Consider the following 23,831-nt stretch of genomic DNA (forward strand, 5'->3'; position numbering starts at 1 on the left):
CTAAATTGAGGTGCAACCCTCATTTGCATAGCAATCAGTGTTGCCTCAGACAGGAGAGACTCCCATCCATCTCTAAGAGGCTCATTGGATGATTACTTTTTGCCAAAAACAAGAAAAGAAAAAGAAACCGTTTTATTAGTGTGGTGCCCCTGTCTGTGTCATCCACGCATTGGTTTTGGTTCCTAATTAGTCTTTCGGTAAGGGAATACACAAACCATTGGCCTACATAAGAAAACTATTTTAGGGCCAGTAATCAAGAATACAATACAAAGTTTATTGAATCCTGTCAACCTCAACCTCTCTCCACTTGTCTTGGTTATCTTTTCAAACACGTTGTTTCAAATACCCACAGAGGGTCGTGGTGATAAGGATATCTAACACAAACAAATGTGGAAGCTAAAAATGGTTAACCTCTTCCTAAAACACGTTTCCCTGTCACTATTATGTTTTTAACACGATTGTAAAAAAAGTTAGCTAATTAACACTGCAGGGCTTATCTTAACATAACTTAGTCATTATAATATTATAATAAATTATTATAACATTTTCGTTTATCACTGGTATATTAATTAAATCAAGGCAGATAGATAATAAATACAATAATAATACAAATAATTATATTGCATTATTAGATTTGTACTATATTTTAAGCATACATTTTTGTATTATTATATAACTACTAGGCTTATACCACCTCAGAGAAAGGTCAATGAGAGCATTAAATAGGGGAGGTTAAATTGTTTTATTTTTGCTTCATTAATCATTCTACAAGGAAAACAGTCAATCAATCACCATCGATCTGGGAATTCGTTTGACCAGATAGGCCTGACTTTTCATGCCGCAATTCCAGAAGAGGTGTGCTAAATACAATTGTTTCGTTTGAGTCGTTGCGGTTTTATTTCTTTAGGCTACTCTTCGAACTTCCCGCTGAAGATTACTTGAGTCAAAGTCCACTGGCTACATCAAAATGCAGTGGTTTGACCGACCCAAAACTCTTCGTGTCCATCCAGTCCCATCCCCCTCCCACGCGTCACCTCAAATGAACCACAACTGGTTACTTACCTCTCCAAAACAACTTTTTGCATCCGTCAGCAACATTGCGACTGATTGCGATGGAATACATCGAGTATTCAACATGAACCCAATCACGTTACACCTAATCTCGTCACCCAATTTCGAAATAAAAATAGGCCTAGTTATAACATGGAGTTGTTTTGAATAGCCTATTATATCCTATATTGTTTAAGGGATATTTATTAAACATATGTTACGCACACATTTGATTTATACATTTGAAACTCAACATCTCCCATATATGGGCCATGTTCGGGTGTAATGTTGTCTGGTGGGTTTGCAGTTGCCTCTGACCATTTGCGTTGTATTTTATTAGGCTGTGTGGGGTCGCTGGCCACTAAATACGCACCCAGGACAGAGAGAGATGGGGTAAGGGCTCAGGGGGTGGGGGCTCAGAGCTAGCGCGGTGATAAGCAGTGGTGTGGTGTGCGGTGGTCTCTCTGCATAAGCAACTGCGCGGTGGTCTCTCTGAATTGTGATTGGTCACACGACATATGTGAGGCCCTCCAACATCAAGAACGTGCAATTAATCATGTAGGCTAATTGGGAATCACGTGGAGCAGACCGAGAGGGTTGGGGTTGGTTGATGGTAGGAAGAAGATGCTCCCTGGTCCTTTCTATATTGACCAAGAGTGGAAACTGACCAGGGGAGGGATAAAGACGTGATCCAACGCGGAGCGGGGCCCGACACGTCCAGGCAAAAACACAGGGGGGACAGGGACTGATATAGACTAAAGACAAGCTGGACCGAACATGGCAGAAGGTAGGCCAATAATTTGGACTAAAACACTTTGCTTGGTTATTTGGTTTGATGCTATAGAGCCAAGGAGTCTCTGTTGGCCATAGATGAAGAGGTTTAGGGGACTGGGTTACCTTGCATTGTCTTCTAGATCTTGGGTAATTATTATACAAATTCTTCCTTGTGACTCCCACCCCTCATTGTTTGGGGCGATAAGTTGCCAGACCCTTTTGTTTATTTCGCCCTCCCACTTTCCCACCGAAGTTAAGCTTTTGCTTTTCTGCGCATTTGGCATGAAAGTGGGAAACCGTGGGCATTACGCTGCTCGAAAGGGGAAAAGGATAGCCAACATTAACTTGGGTGCTTCCTTTGACTCAAGGCGTGAATTGGCAAGATGGGTTCTGTTTCTAACCAGGAATTCCCAGGTTGAGTAAAAATCTGACGATATATTGTGTTTAGTGTAGGCTCTGTCTCTAAAGAGATACAGAATGAATACCAGCTTACGAATTAAAAATTGTGTAACTATTTTCCTTTTTAAATTGCCTAGTCAATACCAAAACATGCGTTATTTTGTTCGCAATAGGCAAACCAGACTCAAGTTCTCGTGTTGTTGACAAAGTAGGCTCTTTATAAATGTAAATTTAATTTTTGTACACGAATTTTCAAATGTAGTCTTGTAAATGCAAATTGATTGGTTTTATTTTCACAACGTAACTTTTTTCTGTCGCACAAACGCAGCTAACAAGAGGCCCATATAATTCAGTTCAACATTGGCCAGCCATTTAGTGATATACTAGGTTTCGTCATTCGTTTCGTGTCGGCCTGTGTTGTTTCCTCACATACTAGTACACTTAATATATACTCACTATGAGTGTGAAATATATAGGTCCTACGTGTGAAAGATTGAAATATAAGATGGGAGAATAACAAATTATTCTAGCCATAGATAGAATTCTAGTTTATTGTTATTACGGACCCTTACAATATTGTTGTTTATGTATTGAAATTATAGGTCTATATTTAGGCCTATGGATATGATTGGTTATTCGATCGGTTTTGCAACGATTTCTCCCCGTTTTCTACCCAATGGTTATGAATGCGTGAGGAAAAACAGGGAAAGAACAAAGCTGAATGGCAATTTTACGCGCACACTCCTCTCTTAGTGTTCTGGTAAATAGTAAAACGAACATTGTTTAACATATTGTTCTAAATTACAGGAGTCTGCAAGACCGAAGAGGATGAAGGACCAAGTACCGAGGAGGATTCGGAATCTTTCCACGGTGTCGGCGTATGTAAATGGTTTAACGTGCGCATGGGCTTTGGGTTTTTGTCCATGACCAACCGAGAGGGGGTCCCGCTCGAGTCTCCGGTCGATGTGTTCGTCCATCAGGTAAGAGGTTTTAAAATGAACTGCATTACCGTCTAATTCCCACACCAAATATGTGGTGAATGGTGGCCCACTATACATTGACACAGAATAACATATTCAGGCAGTTTTCCATCTCAAACGAACACGCTTTGCTGGCTTACCATGTGACCTCGTGGTCATGTACAGTGGGGTCCAAAATCATGGACACCCTTGATAAAGATGAGCAATAATGACTGAATAAAATAAATAATTCAAATACTAGGCTATGTTGTATGCAATAAAACAAATATAAATTGTATTACTTTGTACTAATACAATTGCTCAGAGAAATATATATTATTGGTTATTGATCAAATTGGTTTGGGTGATTTCATAAATAAAATCGTAACATATCGATCAGTTTTGCAACGATTTCTCCCCGTTTTCTAACTAAGGTTTATGAATGCTGAGGAAAAACAAGGAAAGAACGAAGCTGAGTGGCCCAGTGGTTTAAGGCACTGCATCTCAGTGCTAGAGGCATCTCAGTGCTAGAGGCATCAATCACTACAAACACTCGTTCAAATCCAGGCTGTATCACAACCAGCCGCGATTGGGAGTACCACAGGGGGGTTGCACAATTGCGTCGCCTAGCGTCTTCTGGGTTTGGCAGGTGTAGGCCTTCATTGTAAATAATAATTTTACTTGCCTAGTTAAATAAAGTATAAATAAAGTCATATTTTGGGGGGTCCAAATAATTGACACCCCTAGAGATTCTTATAAATATTATAATCAAAATATTAATATTTGGTCCCATATCCCTAGCACCCAATAACTACATCAAGCTTGTGACTTTACAAACTTGTTGGATTCATTTGCAGTTCATTGTGGTTGTGTTCCAGAGGGTCAAAGATCATACCCCCAAGACATTCTAACCTCCCCTGTTATTGGTAATGGTGAGAGGTTATCATGTCTTGGGGTTATGATATTTGACCCTCTGTAACTTGCTCACTCATCATTATTCACAATTCATTCAAGAGTCATTTTGACCCCTACCTTTCTTTCTCTGAGCAATTGTATTATTATGAAATAATATAAATGTAAAAAAATGCATGTACATACAATATATCTCAGTATTTGAATTATTTATTTTATACAGTCATTATTGTTCCTCTTTATCAGGGGTGTAAACAATTTCCAATAGTGTGCAACTGCAGCCCGCATTTCGGGCCGTTCCTGCATGTGGGCATTCCCCCCACAGTGACGCCTCTAGCACTGAGATGCAGTGCCTTAGACCACTGCGCCTCTCGGGATCCTATTGGCTGATAAAGGCACTGTATTATGAGCTGTCTTGTTTGCTAAATGAACAAATAAAGTAGGCAGTGGCATAGTGCATATAGCAATAGAAGATCTGTCATTCTCATTAAAAGCAAGTCTGGGGGCTTTCCGGGTGGCGCAGTGTACTGCAGCGCCAGCTGTGCCACCAGAGACTCTGGGTTCGCGCCCAGTCTCTGTCATACCCGGGACCGGGAGGTCCGTGGGGCGACACACAATTGGCCTAGCGTCGTCCGGGAGCGGTTGGCCGGTAGGGCTATCCTTGTCTCATCGCGCACCAGCGACTGCTGTGGCGGGCCGGGCGCAGTGCGCGCTAACCAAGGTTGCCAGGTGCACAGTGTTTCCTCCGACACATTGATGCGGCTGGCTTCCGGGTTGGATGCACGCTGTGTTAAGAAGCAGTGCGGCTTGGTTGGGTTGTGTATCGGAGGACTTATCGCTTTCAACCTTTGTCTCTCCCAAGCCCATACGGGAGTTGTAGTGATGAGACAAGATAGTAGCTACTAAAAACAATTGGATACCATGAAATTGGGGAGAAAAGGAGGGGTAAAAAAAAACAAAACAAATTAAAGTCTAAGAAGTGCAATTTCTATGTACACAATTTCTATGTACACAATTTCTATGTACACAATTTCTATGCTTCCCATTCTTAAGTTTTGTTTTTGCATCGTTTACTTTCAGCTACAAACAGCTGAAAATACAATATTTTGGGTTATGGAAAATACATTTCACAGCGGATTAGATGGTACAATAATTCTCTACACTATACAGTGCACTCGGTAAGTATTCACACCCTTCGACTTTTTCCACATTTTGTTACGTGATAGCCTTATTCTAAAATGGATTAAATAAACACATTTTCTAATCAATCTACACACAATAACCAATAATGACAAAGCAAAAAAAAAAAGATTAAAAAAGATTTAAAAAAAACAGAAATAATATATTTACATAAGTATTCAGACCCTTTGCTATGAGACTCAGTTGAGCTCCATCCTGTTTCCATTGATCATCCTTGAGATGTTTCTACAACTTGATTGGTAAATTAAATTGATTGGACATGATTTGGAAAGGCACACACCTTTCTATATAAGGTCCCACATTTGACAGTGCATGTCAGAGCAAAAACCAAGCCATGAGGTTGAAGGAATTGTACGGGGAAGGGTACCAAAAAATGTCTGCAGCATTGAAGGTCCCCAAGAACACAGTGGCCTTCATCATTCTTAAATGGAAGAAGTTTGGAACCACCAACTCTTCCTAGAGGTGGCCGCCCGGCCAAACTGAGCAATCAAGGGAGAAGGGCCTTGGTCAGGGAGATGACCAAGAACCTGAGGGTCACTCTGACAGAGCTCCAGAGTTCCTCTGTGCAGATGGGGAAACCTTCCAGAAGGACAACCATCTCTGCAGCATTCCACCAATCAGGCCTGTATGGTAGAGTGGCCAGACAGAAGCCACTCCTCAGTAAAAGGCACATGACAGCCCGCTTGGAGTTTGCCAAAAGGCACCTAAAGGACTCTCAGACCAGGAGAAACAAGATTCTGTGGTCTGATGAAAGATTGAACTCTTTGGCCTGAATGCCAAGAGTCACATCCGGAGGAAACCTATCACGATCCCTACAGTGAAGAATGGCTGGCAGCATCATGCTTTGGGGATGTGTTTTAGCCGCATGGACTGGGAGACAGAATCGAGGGAAAGATGAAAACCTGCTCCTGAGCTCTCAGGACTTCAGGCTGGGGCGAAGGTTCACCTTCCAACAGGACAACGACCCTAAGCACACAGCCGAGACAATGCAGGAGTGCCTTCGGGGCAAGTTTCTGAATGTCCTTGAGTGGCCCATCCAGAGCCTGGACTTAAACCCGATCAAAAATCTCTGCAGAGACCTGAAAATATCTGGGAGGATCTGCAGAGAAGAATGGGAAAAACTCCCCAAAATACAGCTGTGCCAAGCTTATAACATCCTACCCAAGAAGACTCTGGGCTGTAATTGCTGCCAAAGGTGCTTCAACAAAGTACTGAGTAAAGGGTCTGAATACTTATGTAAATGTGATATTTCAGTTTTTATTTTCAATAAATTTGCAAAAATATCTAAATGGGGTATTGTGTGTAGATTGATGAGGGGGAGAAGGTTCTAGTCCATTTTAGAATAAGGCTGTAACGTAACAAAATGTGGAAAAAGTCAAGTGGTCTGTATACTTTCCAAATGCACTGCACGTGTTTGTTTTGTCACATAAACTGAAATTAGGCAACTATTCGAATTTTAGCAATCAGCAATCGGCGTCGCAATTTCTGCAAAGTGCAGCTTTAAAAGTGACTTAGTCACTTTTGTACACAGGCAATGCATGCCTCATTCACTTACGTTGATGTTTTGCTAGTGATGGCTGAAGTTATCTGAAGTTTGATGTGTTTTTACAATTTCTTTTGGCAAATAGGCTAGTTTTAAGGTGAGCAGCCATCTAAAATACAGATTTTTCCTTTTAACTGTGTTTTTGTCTTGACACTTGAAAGTTCATTGCATGGTGATTTATTCTAAGTGAAGACCACGGGCCTACCTATGAGGCAATGGGCTTGTTCGACATTGCAGGAACTTGCAGACTGACTAATCAACAAATTACTTTGCATCAATGATAACTACTCATTATTTGTAGATCAGTCAGATGCAATTTACCCACTTCACATCACGAATTTGAAGCTCTCAAAAATGATCAGTGTCTTATCATCCTCATGGTGTCCAGGTCCCATGAGTGAATTGGGAAACTACCCAGGTTAACCCATCCTGACCAATAGTGAAGGGGGGGCACCCTTTTCCCTCCTAGTTTCCATGTGAGTGAGGCCCTTCTAGCTGAGAAGATAAAGGCTTGGCATCTCATTGAGAGAAGTCCACTTTAGCTGTTCATTCACTTCAGATTCCTGAAATCTAAGTGATTAAAGCCTCCGTGCTCCTGAATCCTCTCTGCCAAGTCTATGTTAATGGTGAAGGGGGGAGGGAGAATTGAGGTTTACTATAACCCCAAAGTCACCATGGAGCACTCTGTTCACAACGCTGACATCAGCAAACCGCTTGCCCACATGACACCACACACGCTGTCTGCCTTCTGCCCGGTACTGTTGAAACCGACATTCATCTGTGAAGAGTGTACTTTTCCAGTGTGCCAGTGGCCATCGGAGGTGAGCATTTGCCCACTGAAGTCGGTTACGACGCCAACCGGCAGTCAGGTCAAGACCCTGGTGAGGACGAATAGAATGCAGATGAGCTTCCCTGAGATGATTTCTGACAGTTTGTGCGGAAGTTCTTCAGTTGTGCAAACACACAGTTTCACCAACTGTCCAGGTGGCTGGTCTTAGACAATCCCGCAGGCGAAGAAGCCGGATGTGGAGGTCATTGGCTGGCATGTTTACACCTGGTCTGCGGTTGTGAAGGCAGGTTGGACGGATTATCTAAATTGACATTGGAGGCGGCTTTTAGAGTGGCCTTTTATTGTCCCCACACAAGGTGCACTTGTGTAATGATCATGCTGTTTAATCTGCTTCTTGATATGCCACACCTGTCAGGTGTGAGGAGAATGGAGAAATGCTCACTAACAGGGATTTAAGCAATTTTGTGAACAAAATTTGAGAGAAATAAGCTTTTTTAACTAATCTGTTATTTATTTACTTTATTGAACCTTTATTTAACTAGGCAAGTGTTCATTTGATGTGTTAAGATAGCCAGGAATAAATGCGCCTTAAAGGGGTCTACACAGTCTACCCAAACGGAGCTGAAGGAGGTCCGTTTGCGGCGTTCTCTACATACTGTGATTCTACAGTGCATTCGGAAAGAATTCAGACCCTTTGACATTTTCCACATTTTGTTACGTTACAGCCTTATTCTAAAATTGATTCAATTGCTTTTCCCCCTCATCAATCTGCACACAATACCCCATAATGACAAAGCAAAAACAGCTTTTTAGAAAATGTATTGCAAATAAGAAACTGAAATATCACATTTGCATAAGTATTCAGACCCTTTACTCAGTACATTGCACCTTTGGGAGCGATTACAGCCTTGAGTCTTCTTGGGTATGACATTACAAGCTTGGCACACCTGTATTTGGGGAGTTTTTCCCATTCTGCTCTGCAGATCCTCTAAAGCTCTGTCAGGTTGGATGGGGAGCATCGCTGCACAGCTATTTTCAGGTCTCTTCTGAGATTTTAATTTGGGTTCAAATCCAGGCTCTGGCTGGGCCACTCAAGGACATTCACAGACATACCCAAGAAGACTCAAGGCTGTAATCGCTCCCAAAGGTGCTTCAACAATGTACTGAGTAAAGGGTCTGAATACTTATGCAAATGTGATATTTCAGAAGCCACCCATGCGTTGTCTTGGCTGTGTGCTTAGGGTCGCTGTCCTGTTGGAAGGTTAATTGTTGCCCCACTCTGAGGTCCTGAGCGCTTTGGAGCAGGTTTTCAGCAATGATCTCTCTGTACCTTGCTCCGTTCATCTTTCCCTCAATCCTGACTAGTCTCCCAGTCCCTGCGGCTGAAAAACATCCCCACAGCATGATGCTGCCACCACCATGCTTCGCCGTAGGGATGGTGCTAGGTTTCCTCCAGGCGTGACTCTTGGCATTCAGGCTTGGTTTTATCAGACCAGAGAATCATATTTCTGATGGTCTGAGAGTCTTTAGGTGCCTTTTGGCCAGGTCCCAAGTGGGCTATTATGTGCCTTTTATTGAGAAGTGGCTTCCCTATGGCCACTCTACCATAAAGGCCTGATTGGTGGAGTGCTGCAGAGATGGTTGTCCTTCTGGAAAGTTCTCCACAGAGGAACTGTTGAGCTCTGTCAGAGGGACCATCGGGTTCTTGGTCACCTCCTCGACCAAGACTCTTCTCCCCTAATTGCTCAGTTTGGCCGGGGGGGCAGCTCTAGGAAGAGTCTTGGTGGTTCCAAACTTCTTCCATTTAAGAATGGCGGAGGCCAATGTGTTCTTGGGGACTTTCAATGCTGCAGACATTTTTTGGTACCCTTCCCCAGATCTACTGCTCTAACATGCACTGTCAACTGTGAGACCTTATTTAGTGGGGCGGCAGGTAGCCTAGTGGTTTTAGCCAGAGTAACCAAAAGGTTGCAAGATCGAATCCCAGAGTGGACAAGGGAGAAATCTGTTGTTCTGGCAGTTAACCCACTGTTCCTAGGCCGTCATTGAAAATAAGAATTTGTTCTTAACTGACTTGCCTAGTTAAATGAAGGTAAAATAAAAAAAATAAAAAATAGACAGGTGTGTGCCTTTCCAAATAATGTCCAGTTAATTGAATTTACAGGTGGACTCATATCAAGTTGTCGAAACATCTCAGGGATGATTAATGGAAACAGGATGCACCTGAGCTCAATTTCGAGTCTCATAGCAAACGGTCTGAATATTTATGCAAATAAGTTATTTCTGTTTTTAATTTTTAATACATAAGACTGTGTAGAGCCCTAAGCCTCACACACATTGCACCGAAAGTGGATCCATCTTTTGTCTGCCGAACGTTTAGCACGCAGTGTTTTAGGAACCACCAACTGTAGACCTCTGACCGACACCATTTTTCATCCGATTCTACATGTAAAATCAGTGCACGCTCGCTTCGCAAATTACGTTCAGAAGTGTGGAGTACTCCAGCAAACGGTATTGGTGTATCTGAGCCATTACTTTCAGAACCGCTGCTTTTTAGACCATTTATTTCAGCTATTTGAACTTTAAACCTGTTGAAATGGCCAGGACTACAATCACGCCCCAAATGAATGATGTCTTCCTTATTAAAACCTTCCTTTAATATAAATCTATTTCTCAGTAAGTAATTTGTATGACTAAATACTTATTTCATTCTTCCCAGAATGCGGACATCTCTCTTCTGGTGCTGCCACTCTAGATTCCAAGCCTTTTAAAGATTATGTTTCAATAAGTGAACAGTATCTGTTAACGATGTAACTGGGACAATGGCCTCCTGAACCCTGTCCTTTGACATCTTGAGTGGTGACTTCTCCACTGATTTCCTCCCCTAGCCATCAGGGTTCAGGTCAATTACATTTAATTTGAATTCAGGAAGCAAACTCAATGATTGAAAAATTCAGAATTGGAATGACAGTTAACTTCTTGAATTTAAATGGTAGTGACCCCAACCTTGCTAGCCATTGTTAGGAAGGCGAGAACATGTGTGTCCAATGTTCATTCATGATGGACGGATGGGAGTTATGGCTACGGTGTATTATGGCAATGGGGCTTTGGCCCTGAAATGAGTCTCTGCGTGTCAGGTAGAGAACATGAACTCCTGGAGCCTGCTGGCCTTTGTGTGCAGGTGAACAATAAGACCACGAATCCCAATGAAGCATGCTCCTCTCGGCCGTGACCGAGCCCATCAGCCCCTCTTTGTCCTAGCAGCAATCCCTTCCCATTGTCAGCTCTCTCTCTCTCATCGTATGTCTTCATTCATCTACCCCACTCTGTTTTATTCAAGCTAGTATGGACATAGCCTACAGTAGAGCTTCATATCGCCCTCCAATACACTTCACCAGTTTGGTAGGGTTTAAGGCCATACTAGGAGTCTCCTTTCTCGTTCCACATGGTATGTTCTCTGTGTTGGGGGTGTGTATGGATTAACCTACCCACTCCTGTGGAGCAGGGGAGGTCACACGTGTGATGGGAAGTGGGTTAACAGTCACTGGGGCCAACTCACAATGGAGCAGCTTTTCAAGGGGGCACTTCTGTCACCCAAATGGAGTTATGGAGGACCCATTGTGTGTCCCAGATCTGCTTGTAACTTCACCGCATTTGCTCATCAGTGACCGTTACAGTATTAAGGAACTGTTCACTTTACTGTAATTCTCCTCCTACAGATGCTATTGCATTGCTAGTTTTCATTACACAATAGATGCAGTTGTTTGTCGGCCATGTGGCTTGTATTTGAATTAGTGTCCTGGTTAAAATTACACATGATTTTTTTATGCTTTTATTTTCAAGCTAGCCTAATTGTAACCGTTTAAACCTTCCCCTCAAAGCAACTGCACAGTTACACACACGTCGTTGTTGATATTTGAAGCAATATGCAGAGAAGGCTGTCAAAGAAATCAGATTGTGGCCGTTTCCCATTCACAGATTAGTCCTAGTCCTGGACTAAAAGGCATTTTCAATGGATTGAGCTGGCTTTTTATGTCAAGGGCTAGACTAAATCTGGGTCTGGGAATTCACCCCCTAGTCTTGTAAATATACCCTTATTAAGATTGCCTCAAATAATATAAGATCATCCCAGCCTGACAATGGCAGCCATTGACAGTTCTGGAGAGGAAATCCTCTGTGGTGAGCATGGCTGATGTCTTTCCTCTCCTAAATTGAGTCCATGAACTCAGACAAATGGCACTTGGTGCCTAAGAAATACCTAAATGAGGTGGCATAGCCATCAGTCCTGTCCTGACACTGACCTGAGCATGAGAGAAATATTGGGGTTTTTGGCTCTACACTTGTGGAGTTCTGTTCGCAGCTAAATATTGATCACCCTCTTATGGTGAAATTCTCAAAGGTCAGTTGAAACTTCTGATAGGAAACACCAGGTTTCATTGCTAATCATATCAAAATCAATGATATCTGCTGCCTGGTTGCAGATATACCATACCACCAATCCAACAGCTCTTTTGGAGGGTTCTTGTTTTACCCAGGCTGCCTCTGGCATTATACCCCTTAATGCACAGCCCATTCCCCTTTTTCATAGCCTCCCCTTTCCTCCCTCCCTCATTTTCCCCTCCTCCAAGGCTGTTTTTTTATCTCATGGCTGAACGTCTCTCTGCTGAACAGCGCTGCCTGGGTCAACTGAGGTGAAGGCAGCAGAATGGGATCCGAAATCTGTAGGATACTGTATCTTAAAGTACTGGGTCGTATTCATTTGGCACCAATAAAACAGGATGGGACTATTTTAGTTTTGCGCTTCATAACGTTTCAAACGCTGTGTGCCCTTATGAACACGAACCTGGTTTGATGTTAGCATAGTCTTTAGCGTTAATCTAAGGATCATGGTGTTGATTGTGTCCTTACTCTTGGGCTGTTGAATGCTTTCAGGATTTGAGTTGATATTGATTCCATGCTTAATGTGTCACATTTGAGTAAAACAATCAATCGATTATTAACTCAAAGCATGTAGGTACCTATCATTTGGAGTGACGATGTGTTGATTCTCAACTTATCTGCGTGTCTCTCTGCCAGACAACTCTCCAAGGAATGTTTCCCTGAACACCCCCCTACCCCACCCCCAACCCTCCCAGCAAGAATCCTGCAGTGGTGGTTAGTGTGTTAGTGGTTCTTTGTGATGTAGTTGGGAAGAGAGGTTGGGGGGTAGGGGACATTGTAGTGCGGAATGCAGGTCCTTTGGCAGAGGGGGATGGGTGAAGGTTATCACATCAGGTTTACCACTCAAACACAGGAGACTCACAGGCCACTGTGGCCAGTGTTGGGCAACAGACCAGTGCAGACTAGGGAGGGAGGACAAATAGTTCGTCTGACAATAAGAGGCTTTGTAGTTGTTGTTTATTTATGAGGCGAGACAGAATGATCAACAGCCAGGAGACTTAGGACAGATGCCAGATAGCGCCTATCTCTGTTAGAAAAGTTTGAAGATAGCATAGTGTTCACAGAGGGTCACTCCTCAGCGTCTCCCTTGGCCGACTATTAGTTGATTTGTTAGCTGATGCTGCAAGGTCTTTGTGATTGCGTCGTCATTGATTTGGAGCATATCATGCAGCTGGACTTAAGATCTGCTCGTAAGGATGTGTAACGACTAAACAACCCTCCAAGATATGTTTGAAATGCCCCTTGGAAAGTCCATCTCTATGTTCAAAATGGGATGTTTGATATGACCTCTAAAAGGTTACGGGGTCATATTCACAAGAGTCTCAAATTAGGAGTGCTATTAAAGGATACGCCTTTCCTTTTAGATCATAATGACTAGAATGATATGGAGAGCGGGAGCTGATCCTCGATCAGCACTCCTACTCGGAGATGAATTTGGAAAGGGGCACGGGAATGAAGGTGAAACTTCTAATAGTATTCTGATGTTTCCTTCTACTGTATTTCTCTCCCCTCCAGAGTAAGCTGCACATGGAGGGCTTCCGCAGCTTGAAGGAGGGCGAGGCGGTCGAGTTCACCTTCAAGAAGTCAGCCAAAGGCCTGGAGTCCCAGAGAGTCACTGGGCCAGAGGGCACACACTGTGTGGGCAGCGAGAAGAGACCCAAAGGCAAGAGCGTCCAGAAACGGCACTCCAAGGGAGATAGGTAAGTGCCTGCCTTGTATTCCCACTCTGTACATCGAATGGGGACAAGGAAAACACTAAATTGTATACACTGAAACAGAAAGTAATTCCTGCAAATATTCAGAAAAGTTATATAACACAAATGTTAGGTGAAAAAGAGGTGGTTCACAAAATGAAAATGGACAGAAAATGCCTTATCAGATAAGCAACAATGTACTTATTCATCTCACACACATACCACTATGTACACCATAGTAGGGGTCTAACATACTCAAAGATGGTGGGCCAAAGTATTTTCTTTATCGTGGTTGGATCTCACATCTGCAATAGTCCATCCATTTTGGATATGCTGCAAAAGGGTGTTTTATCCTGTTCTGTCCTGTTCTTCTTTTCCTTGACCCCCACCCCTGGCTGTGGTTAGGGTCACACAGGCAGGCTTGGCGTGTGACCTGGATCAATAGCTGTTTAATTCTGGACATCCCTGGTGGATTTACACCCAGAGGTTCTCTCTTGAAAAACCTTTTCCAAACCTCTTCCACAAAATGTGTTTTTGTGGTGGTAACCTGAACTGGTAACATGAATGTTTCTGAATCACTTTAGATGTGGATTATAATTATCCTGCAATTACAGTTTAGAAGTAGTAAAATGTGAAATATTACTCATGTTAGTTATAATAACCAATCTGCAAAAATAAGAGTTATTTGGGCTTGTCCCTTTAAAATAGCTCTTAATGGTTCTTGGTAGAACCATTTTATCCATAAAGAACCCTTCTAGAAGCCTTTTTTCCATTGAGAAGGTTCCGAAGAACCCTTTTGCATGAAAAAGGTCCCGTACCCCACTACTTGCATAATCCATTCCTTTTAAAATCCACAAATCCCTTCGCTTTTTCTCACCATAAAGTAAAGTAAAAGTGAGAGGCGGGCCAACATTGTGGGTCCTTTGTCCGTTGTGGATATTGTGATGGGTTAGAGAGGGGTATCAATGTGGCCTCCTGTCAGTTGTGATTATGCCCAGAGTGTAGTCAGGGTGAGAATGGAGATGGTTACGACCTCAAAGAGTCCTGGGAGGCCTGTGGCGCACGATTCACTCTCCCCAGACTATGCTGGTCCTTATAAGAGGAATCATATGGGGCCAGCTCCAACATTTTCAATGGAGAATAAGATCAACTGTTTTATAGTATGTCTTGAACATTAGTCAGTACATAGGTCTAAGATAATAAAATATTTTTGTCAATGGCATATTCAATATTTTTTATTAGGTGGCGGTGTTTGCATGGGATTAGAAACAGAGGGCCCTGTTTCTAATGTGTGTTAACTGGACTCTAATATGGCCATAGTCAGCCACAATTTATTTTCTGATTCCACCTTAAGGTGTCCACATTCTTCCGTGCTGAAACAGTTTGGATCAGTTTGTGCATATATTATGATGACATTTTGTGATGTTTTTGTTCATTTTGGACTTCGGTAAGGGCTTTTTCAGTTGTTCGGCCACACAAAATGTTTTCTTGAGACAAGCTGAAGTCGGTAGCCGAAGTCTACGCCCCTTCGTTGGTGATTGGTCAACAATAAGGGTTCATCAGTAAAGCTTTTGTTGTCATTCAACGAGAGACGACTCGTTTTCATGCACATTTTGTTATTGAGAAATACTGCACCAAACATCTTAGTTAGATGTAAAATTGCGTGACTAAGATCTCCTCTGCAAAAACGTCAAAATTAATGACAGATTTCTTGCATTATCTTAGATTCATTCAGACTATTTTGAGGAAGTGTACTGGCTACGGCGACTCAAAATGAACAAACAGTACTATTGCGACTTTTTTTTTCTTCAAGTGAAGGTATTTAAAGGGAGTATGCCATCACACGCGTTTGGTTCGCCAAGCCGACATCGGCTAGTTGGCATCCGAACTGAAGCATGCTGACGCCTTTAGTAGGTAAATATGATGCAGGGAGGGAAAAAAACCCTGTCCATTTAATTGATAACAGATGTAGGAGCCCAGGAGGGGGTTAGAGGTCACGGTAACCATGGCAACCGTGTATGACTAAAATGTAGGGGGTTGGGGTTGCGGGGGTTAGAGTTGGGAGATCATTGCTGCAGCTGTTTAGACAAAGGACCATTTCCCTTTTCCTGCTCGCGCTCCCTGATCGATGTTGAGACAGTTGGGCCAGGCCAGAGCTTCTGTGTTGGTACACCTTGACACCAGTCCAACGGCCAGTGGTACAAGTAAATGTGGTACAAGTACAAGCAACTGACCCCCCTGAGCCTCCCCTGACCAAGCCTCATCTGCATCATTGGGGGAAGGAGGTCTTCAATAGCTCCTCAGTGGCACAGCAGCGGTGACAGCCTCACTCCCCATCTGTCAGCCGCCCCTGGACGCGTGGCTATTTTATAGGTCCGGTTAAAACTGAAGCTATCAAAGGAAGGCTACTCTTATGGCTACCATTGACCCTAACCCTTCTGCATGGACTGTGATACTCTGTGTACGTTCTATGGAGAAGGAATATAATTGATGTAGCTAAAAAAGACCTCATTGCAGCAAAGTACTGTGGATAAAGAATGAAAAGGGTGGTTAATGTGTAGATGGGAGGCCATTCAAAGTAACAAATAGCCTACTGAAACATACAGAGAAAACATGCTTTTATAAATAGCGTACATCCTGTATTCAATTTGCATTTGCACATGAGGTCGAACAAAGATCATTTGCACTTTTTAACCCACTTTTAATCATCCTATTCTCATAAAAAAGGTTGGTCATATGCAGTGCTAGAGGCGTCACTACAGACCCTGGTTTGATTCCAGGCTGTAACATAAACAGACGTGATTGGGAGTCGCATAGATCGGCTCACAATTGGCACAGAGTCGTCCGGGTTAGGCCGTCATTGTAAATAAGAATTTGTTCTAAACTGACTTGCCTAGTTAAATAAAGATTAAATAAAATAAATAAATAGGCCACAGCATGGAACTGGCCAGATTTCTTGGTTTGCTCTGCTGCAGCACTAGCCTAACTGGCATATGCTGCCCTCTTGTGGATTGCAGGTGACAGCGCGTCTCACTCAATACGAGATCAGGGGCCACATGTAGGGAAGGTCAGTCAGTTGTACAACTGAATGCATTCTACTGAAATGTGTCGAACGCATTTAACTCAACCCTTCTGAATCAAAGAGGTGCGGGGGGGCTGCCATCGATATCCACGTCATCGGTACCCAGGGAGCAGTTGTTGTTGGGGGTTAACTGCCTTGTTCAGAGGCAGAATGGCAGATTTTTACCTTGTTGGCTCGGGGATTCGATCCACCAACTTTTCGGTTACTGGCCCAACACTTCTATCAAATGTAGGATCTTAATTTGAGCCAGTTTGCTAAAGCAGGAAAATAATCCTGCAGCAATAAGAAAAGTGGAAATGACGAACTTCAGAAGCCTTTTTATACCTCAAATACACTACAAGTTTTTTGCGTCGCTGGAAAGTTCTCCTGCAACCAGGTGATCAAAATAAGATCCTACATCTGTAGGATCAGGGCCTCACTGTCCATACATCCATACAATCCTATTCATTGTGATATAAAGGCTGATCCTAAATCAGCACCCCTACTCTGAAACGCTTGATACATATGGCCCAGTCCTACATTTATCAGCCTGGTTCAGGGGATCCGTTTGAGCAAGGCAAGGTGCAGAATCGCTAATCCTCATCACATAACAAGTAGTTATTTGAGAGGGGATTTGTAGATCATGATTCTGTGCAGTGTCTTCAAGCTCAAACGCGCACTTTGTCTTGTTTTTTAGGTGCTACAACTGCGGAGGCCTGGACCACCATGCCAAGGAGTGCAAGTTGCCGCCCCAGCCCAAGAAGTGCCATTTCTGCCAGAGCATTTCCCACATGGTCGCCAACTGCCCAATCAAAGCACAGCAGTCCTCGCCACGTTCTCAGGGAAAGCCCTCCTCCTTGAAAGGGGACGAGGAGGAACACGGCCACTCGGCCCCTCCCCCCGTGAGCTCCGATTGAACGAGGAGACGCAGGAAGGAAGCTTGGGGAAGCTTTACTGGATAGATGGCCGCTAAGTTTCCTTTCAACTGTATAAGACGCTTTTGGAACTACCTCAGGTTTTTGTAAACAAAACGATCATGAAGAAAGAATGTTGCTGAATTTAATATTTTGTGGTATAACTCTCACAAATACAGCTGTATTATTATAGCACTCAGGAAATATTTGTAAAAATGTATGGAACCGCTATTGAGGGGTTTAAATTTGTAATAAGTTATGGCACATCACATATTATTTTGATGTCTTTATAGAATAGAAAGTTGTTTATTTTTCACTGAGAAGATCATGAGAAACCATGCCACTCACACTAGTATGCTACTATACTAAACTCACCAGGAAGCTTAAAATCACAGTGTCAAGTAGATAGCTAAACACTTTTGCTGTCTTACAACTTCTTGACTTTCCTGATTGTTACACCCCACTATATCCGACGAAGACAGAGTTGTGACACTACACCTCTGCAATGGGTGGTAATGGGCGGGCACATCCGAACCAATACATAGGCAATGTATTGGCGGCTACCAATATTGTTGGTGACCATGCAGATGTCCTGGGGACAAATGAATGTCAAAACAAAAAGTATGGCATTTATGGCCAGCTTTCGGTTGTTGTTGTGGTTGCGTCATTTCTGTTTCATGTCTGATCTGCTGCTGCTACATTACAACCATACTCGAGAACCCTACAGGTGTAGGATCTTAATTTGATCACTCTTTTTGTTGCTGAGAATTTTCCCGCACACTAGGAAATGCAACTTGTAGTGTATCCAAGACTTCTAAAGTTTGTGATTTCCACTTGAAAATGTCAAGACTTGATTTTCCCTAAAGAAATATGTATCAATCCTTCAATCAATCCATTCATTATAATCCACATGATAATTCACATTTCCTGTTGCTGTAGATTTATTTTCCTGCAGTAGCAAACTGCCTTAAATTAAGATCTTACATCTCTATAATCAACTTCATCATCCTCTGCTCATCAGTATTTGGAATTTAATCACTGACTCCAGTAATCACACCAATACCTGTGAAATGTATCAAACATAAGTAATTTATCATGTAGAAATCAGATGCAAGATTTTAACGGATTACTGAGGTTGATTCATAAATCTACATAATCATACTTGTCCTGGTTATACTTGACAGTCGAAGCAGCAGCAGCATCAGGCTTTGTCTACTGTCTTAGAAAAAAAGGTGCTGCTTAGAACCATAAGGGTACTTCGAATGAAAAAGGCTGCATGTAGAACCCTTTCCCACCACAAAGAACCCCTTTGAGAACACATTTTTTCAAGAGTAAAAGCGGGAGCAACACATTTTTATTCACTGTCGTCAATTACTAGGTACTTATTTAAGACATTGCCTCCAAAGCTGCTTGTGAGGACTACACAGGAACACCACAGTCGTATTCACAAGGCACCAAACGGAAGAAAATGGACTGAAACAGGGAGGGACTACCAGATTTTGTCCAATAAGAAACGCTTGTTTTCGTTTTTTTGCGAATCGTTTCTGCTACGGCGTGCACTAATGAAAATCGACCCAGCCCTGCATGGAGGTGCATGTAGAACTAGCTAAGCCAATCAGCCTTTACTCCCGTTTTACAGGAGAAGCTGAAAGACAGACCTCTAACATCCAATTAATATATATTTAGAATTATTATGAAGCCTTTTAAAAATAGTCCTTGTTATTTATTTGTATCTAAATTGCGCTGCAGCTTCTCCTCATATTCAGGTTAAGGTCACTCCGTGATTGCCTGGTCCCAGCTCTGTTTGTGCTGTCTTGCCAACTCCTATGGTCATTGTTACGCCAAACAAAAACAGATCTAGGACCAGGTTAACTGTGGTGGGTTTTCCATCCCATACTAGACATACTAGACATCAGATATCTTAGCCATTCGTGTCTGCCTTTATCTTATTCAAGGAAACACCTCAAATCTAAGTTTGTCAGATACCTCAAAGGGGTCTCCTGTTGAGATAAATCCATGTCCCAGGCTAGTTTTGTATCCAGCCATGCCATAATCCAAAATGGAATTGCAGTGCTTATCTTTTCCATTAATTTGGAGTTGAGGCATATAGCTGGATCTACACCACCAATGGCATAGGATGTGGATTCATCTTGACATAAGACTACTTTTGTTGTCTAAAAACATCTCACAAAGTTTAGAATGACCCCTTTAATAACTCTGTTGTTCTCTTTACTTTGCCTTGTATGATTTACTGCTACACACAATTAGCGTTCCAGTGTTGTGAATCTTCTCTTTTTATCTATGCCAAAACCAATGCAAATGTCACTCTTGCACTAATCATGTAGGAGATGCATTGTTGTATTCTATTCTATTCAGTTTAATCTTATGAATATGTGTTCCATATTTTATATTTTGATACCATACAAGATACGTATGGTATGGTATGTAGGTGGTGAACGAAACGTATACATAACCTCCACTCAGGCTCGTCTCTCAGGAATCACAAATCTGACAACTCAGGGAATACTTCAGATTTTTTTTCGAAGGCTTGGATGGAGGAGGGTTGGGGAGGGACGGGATTGGGGTGCAATGTTTGTCTATATTAGTTGTATGTGTGCAGTGAAAGACAAGGGCGTGTTCGTTCTGGTGCCAAATCAAAGTGCATGACAAGAAAACGGTAGAGGACCTCTGGGTCCAGTTTTGAATGTCTCGGCATAACAGTAAAACTATTTTTCTCTAATCCGCACAAAATGGTTTAAAATGGCAGTCAATCATGAAGAATAAAACAAATTCATAGCGTGTCCTTAAAACTAGTCTTCAAATGTTTTGACACGTGAGACGATATGAGTTATTACACACTATATTAAATACTTATACTTTGTCAACATATCTAATACCACATCTGCTGATGTTCTCTATTATTTTGCCCTACATAATAATATGTCATGACAGGCCTATACTATTCCTCTATTATTGTATTTTTTCCCTCTATAATCGTTGTTGATGGGGAGTTTATGAGAATATTGTTACCAAATTAAAGGATTGGGTTAGTAGTATTAGACATATTGGGGTTGTCTCGTCTCAATAGGTGGATTGCCCAGATTGTTGTTATTGGGTGATGGGATATATTATTTCCCAAGTCGTACAGGTTTAAGGAAGTGATACATGTTTTAACTCAGGATTTTGTCATGCAAAGAAATGTGTTGAAAGCACATGTCCATTGATTCAGTCATGTGGGGGACTATATCGCACATAGAACTCATGTGTATAATAAGATTCAAGTTTTTTTAAATGAACATGTGTACTTGCCGGGATTAGAAAATGTTGCCGTATGAATGTCAATGAAGGGAAAGCCTGATTGCCACTGATGACCTAAACCCTTCCCATTAACAAAGAGACGCACAACTCACATGCATTTTGCTCATCTCTGGTTAGTAAAAGCCCTCTGATGGTTAAATTACATCAGAGTTGTTTCACAATGTGAAACAACTCTACTATCTCTCAAATTCTCCACTGTGGACTGATGAAAAGTAATATTACTCATTTCTGCAGAGGACATTGCTTAGATCATAACACTGTTTCACTGTTCTGGACTAGTAGAAATAAGCAAGTGCCAAACTGAATGAATATAACGTAAACAAAGCTGTTGTACCTCAATAACTATATTTGCTAAATTGGTATCTTGTATGGCACAGCTAAAGTTGTTTTTGAGCCATGTGTGTTTGAGCAAAACTGTTTTACCTCAACCTATTTTGACTCCCCATTGATGTGTTGTTGTCACATTGTGATTTGATTGTTGATTGTTAGATGGGTTAGATTTATCTTAAAAGACAAAGGACTGAGTATATTATTATGTCCTCAGGGTTACGTGGAAACCACAGAAAAACATATAGGCTACTGCATACACAAGTGACTCTTGTGTCATGTTTATGCTTTTTGTGCTATTACATAATTTGTGATCATGGGCCATTTGATGCAGTTGTGTGGTATCTATGGGGGATGTTGCCTGTCATTTCCAAAGAATGTGCATTTGTTATACTGAGGAATGTATCAATGTTTACTGCCATAAACCTTTGGCTCCTGAACCATATAATCTTATGCTCAGGTATCTCAAGCACCTCAGGATACTGGGATGATTGGTTGGATTCACTTCCTCATTTCGTTAAATGGTGTAATGCATGCATTCCAAAAAAACTGTGACTAACAGTTTAATGATTTGTGAAGATACAATTTTCCTACTAGTTAATAAAAAACATCTGACAATATTTAATGTGTTTCCTGGTGTAGTTTTTTCTCCCAATGCAACAATATGCACAATGCTGCTCATACTTATAATTTGCATTAAATGGTCGGAAACTGTTCCGCATTCATCCGCCAGAGGCAGGGGCAGTCTACTCTTGTTTATGCTCTGTGAGCAGAGAGCAGCTGGAGCCGTGCGATGAGACCAATTATTTCTGGTCCATTTAGCGCTCTCGCTAGATGTTGAATACTACTTTCTCTCTTTCTGACCACAGATTGCATTTTTTCCTTTCACAAAAGCTGTTCAATAACGCTTTCCATAGGTTTTCTAGTCGTCTTCTTACTTGAGTGGCGGCCAGATGATAGCGGCTGACGGTTTCCACCACTTCCAAATTCGACAAACGAAGTTCCGCACCCAATAATTTTCAACGGGAGCACGCAGAGCAATGTGCAGGGGATTGTGGGAGGATGAGCGGTGTGAACCCTGCTAGCGGAGCGATAGAAAAAGGTCAGCTCTGCTATACGTTATGCAAATTGCACGCCACAGCTGCCGTTAACCAATCAGGTGAGGAGCAGATGTTTGCTCGAAAATCTTCCTTTCATGAAACATAGTTCCGCCTGTCATTAGTTCCGGGCAAGCAAAATCAGAAAAGATGGAGGACAGCCAGTCATTTTTTAAATATAACTAGACAAGTCAGTTTTGAACCTTTATTTAACTAGGCAAGTCAGTTAAGAACAAATTCTTATTTGCAATGATGGCCTACAGTGAGTTAACTGCCTTGTTCAGGGGCAGAATGACAGATTTTTTTAACATTGTCAGCTCAGGGATTTGATCCAGCAACCTTTTGGTTACTGGCACAACACTCTAACCACTAGGCTACCTGCCACCCCAGTTAAGAACAAATTCTTATTTACAATGACGGCCTACACCGGACAACGCTGGGCCAATTGTGCACCGCCCTATGGGACTGCCAATCACAGCCAGTTGTGATACAGCCTGGATTCAAACCAGGGTGTCTGTAGTGACGCCTCTAGCACTGAGATGCAGTGGCTTAGACTGATGCGCCACTCGGGAGCCCACTAGTCATCGCTGTGTCTGGTTTTCCAATTCCATATGATTTTGCTTTACTAGAATACAGAGACAAAATCATAAGGTCAATGGCATGGAGGAGGATTGCAGTGATTGCTGGAGTGGATGGTGTGTGAAGAGAAATTTGCACAACAATATTTGCTTGTGCTGCTAGCTAGCTATGAACATCAAGCAACCTTAACCTCAAAACGGTGATCAAAGCCACCATTTGTGAATGCGTTGAGTAAATTAAATTGTGGAATGTGCCCACCAAAGGACAGAAATCACCAGTAACATACATTATAACATTGTAAATGAAACACTAACCATCAATTTCCCATGTAATATGCTACCAATTGGAATATGGTATCTTAACATTAGGATTCTTATATATTTTAGGTTATTGCTCATTCATTATACTTGTATCATGACTGATTGTTATATCACTTCCTGTAAAATACATAGGCCTACATGCACATGAATGGGTACTTTGGGTAAAGGAAATTGTGGCTTTGCAAATATATCTTTACCCACCTTCAACACCAATATCTCTGCAATCCTCCTCCATGCCACTGACCTTCTGATTTTGTCTTTTTATTCTAAAATCATTCTCAGAAAATAAACACTGTATTTTTAATTAGGCTACAAATTGCCAGCTCCTTATTTTCAGGCGCAGTGCTGTACCTAGAACACAAGTATTGGATTTGCAGTAAACAATTTTATGTCGGAAAAATCATTTAAAATCAGGTTTATGGTTAGCCTCAAATACATTATCTACGGGTATCAT

General features: G+C 42.0%; 1 protein-coding gene across 2 annotated transcripts; it reads left to right on the forward strand.

Moving 5' to 3' along the window:
• The first annotated feature begins 1,536 nt into the window (after positions 1–1,536).
• LOC110504010 (protein lin-28 homolog A-like) lies at positions 1,537–22,006 on the forward strand. Of its 2 annotated transcripts, none has more exons than XM_021582784.2 (4): positions 1,537–1,837; positions 3,031–3,203; positions 13,583–13,767; positions 17,520–22,006. In XM_021582784.2, the coding sequence occupies exons 1-4, from the start codon at positions 1,828–1,830 to the stop codon at positions 17,737–17,739; spliced, it is 588 nt and encodes a 195-aa protein (XP_021438459.2). In that variant the 5' UTR covers positions 1,537–1,827; the 3' UTR covers positions 17,740–22,006. The 2 variants fall into 2 exon arrangements, with proteins under 2 accessions (XP_021438459.2, XP_036829689.1); XM_036973794.1 differs by lacking the exon at positions 1,537–1,837 and adding an exon at positions 2,087–2,238.
• Positions 22,007–23,831: the final 1,825 nt, after the last annotated feature.

Source organism: Oncorhynchus mykiss, chromosome 3 (assembly GCF_013265735.2).
Source record: "Oncorhynchus mykiss isolate Arlee chromosome 3, USDA_OmykA_1.1, whole genome shotgun sequence".
Classification (NCBI taxonomy): Eukaryota; Metazoa; Chordata; class Actinopteri; order Salmoniformes; family Salmonidae; genus Oncorhynchus; species Oncorhynchus mykiss.

Coding starts and splice junctions, on each gene's coding strand:
- LOC110504010 (XM_036973794.1), top strand. CDS start 2,208: ATGGGTTCTGTTTCTAACCAGGAATTCCCAG. Junction 2,239..3,030: donor TTCTAACCAGGAATTCCCAG/GTTGAGTAAAAA, acceptor TCTAAATTACAG/GAGTCTGCAAGACCGAAGAG. Junction 13,768..17,519: donor CGGCACTCCAAGGGAGATAG/GTAAGTGCCTGC, acceptor CTTGTTTTTTAG/GTGCTACAACTGCGGAGGCC.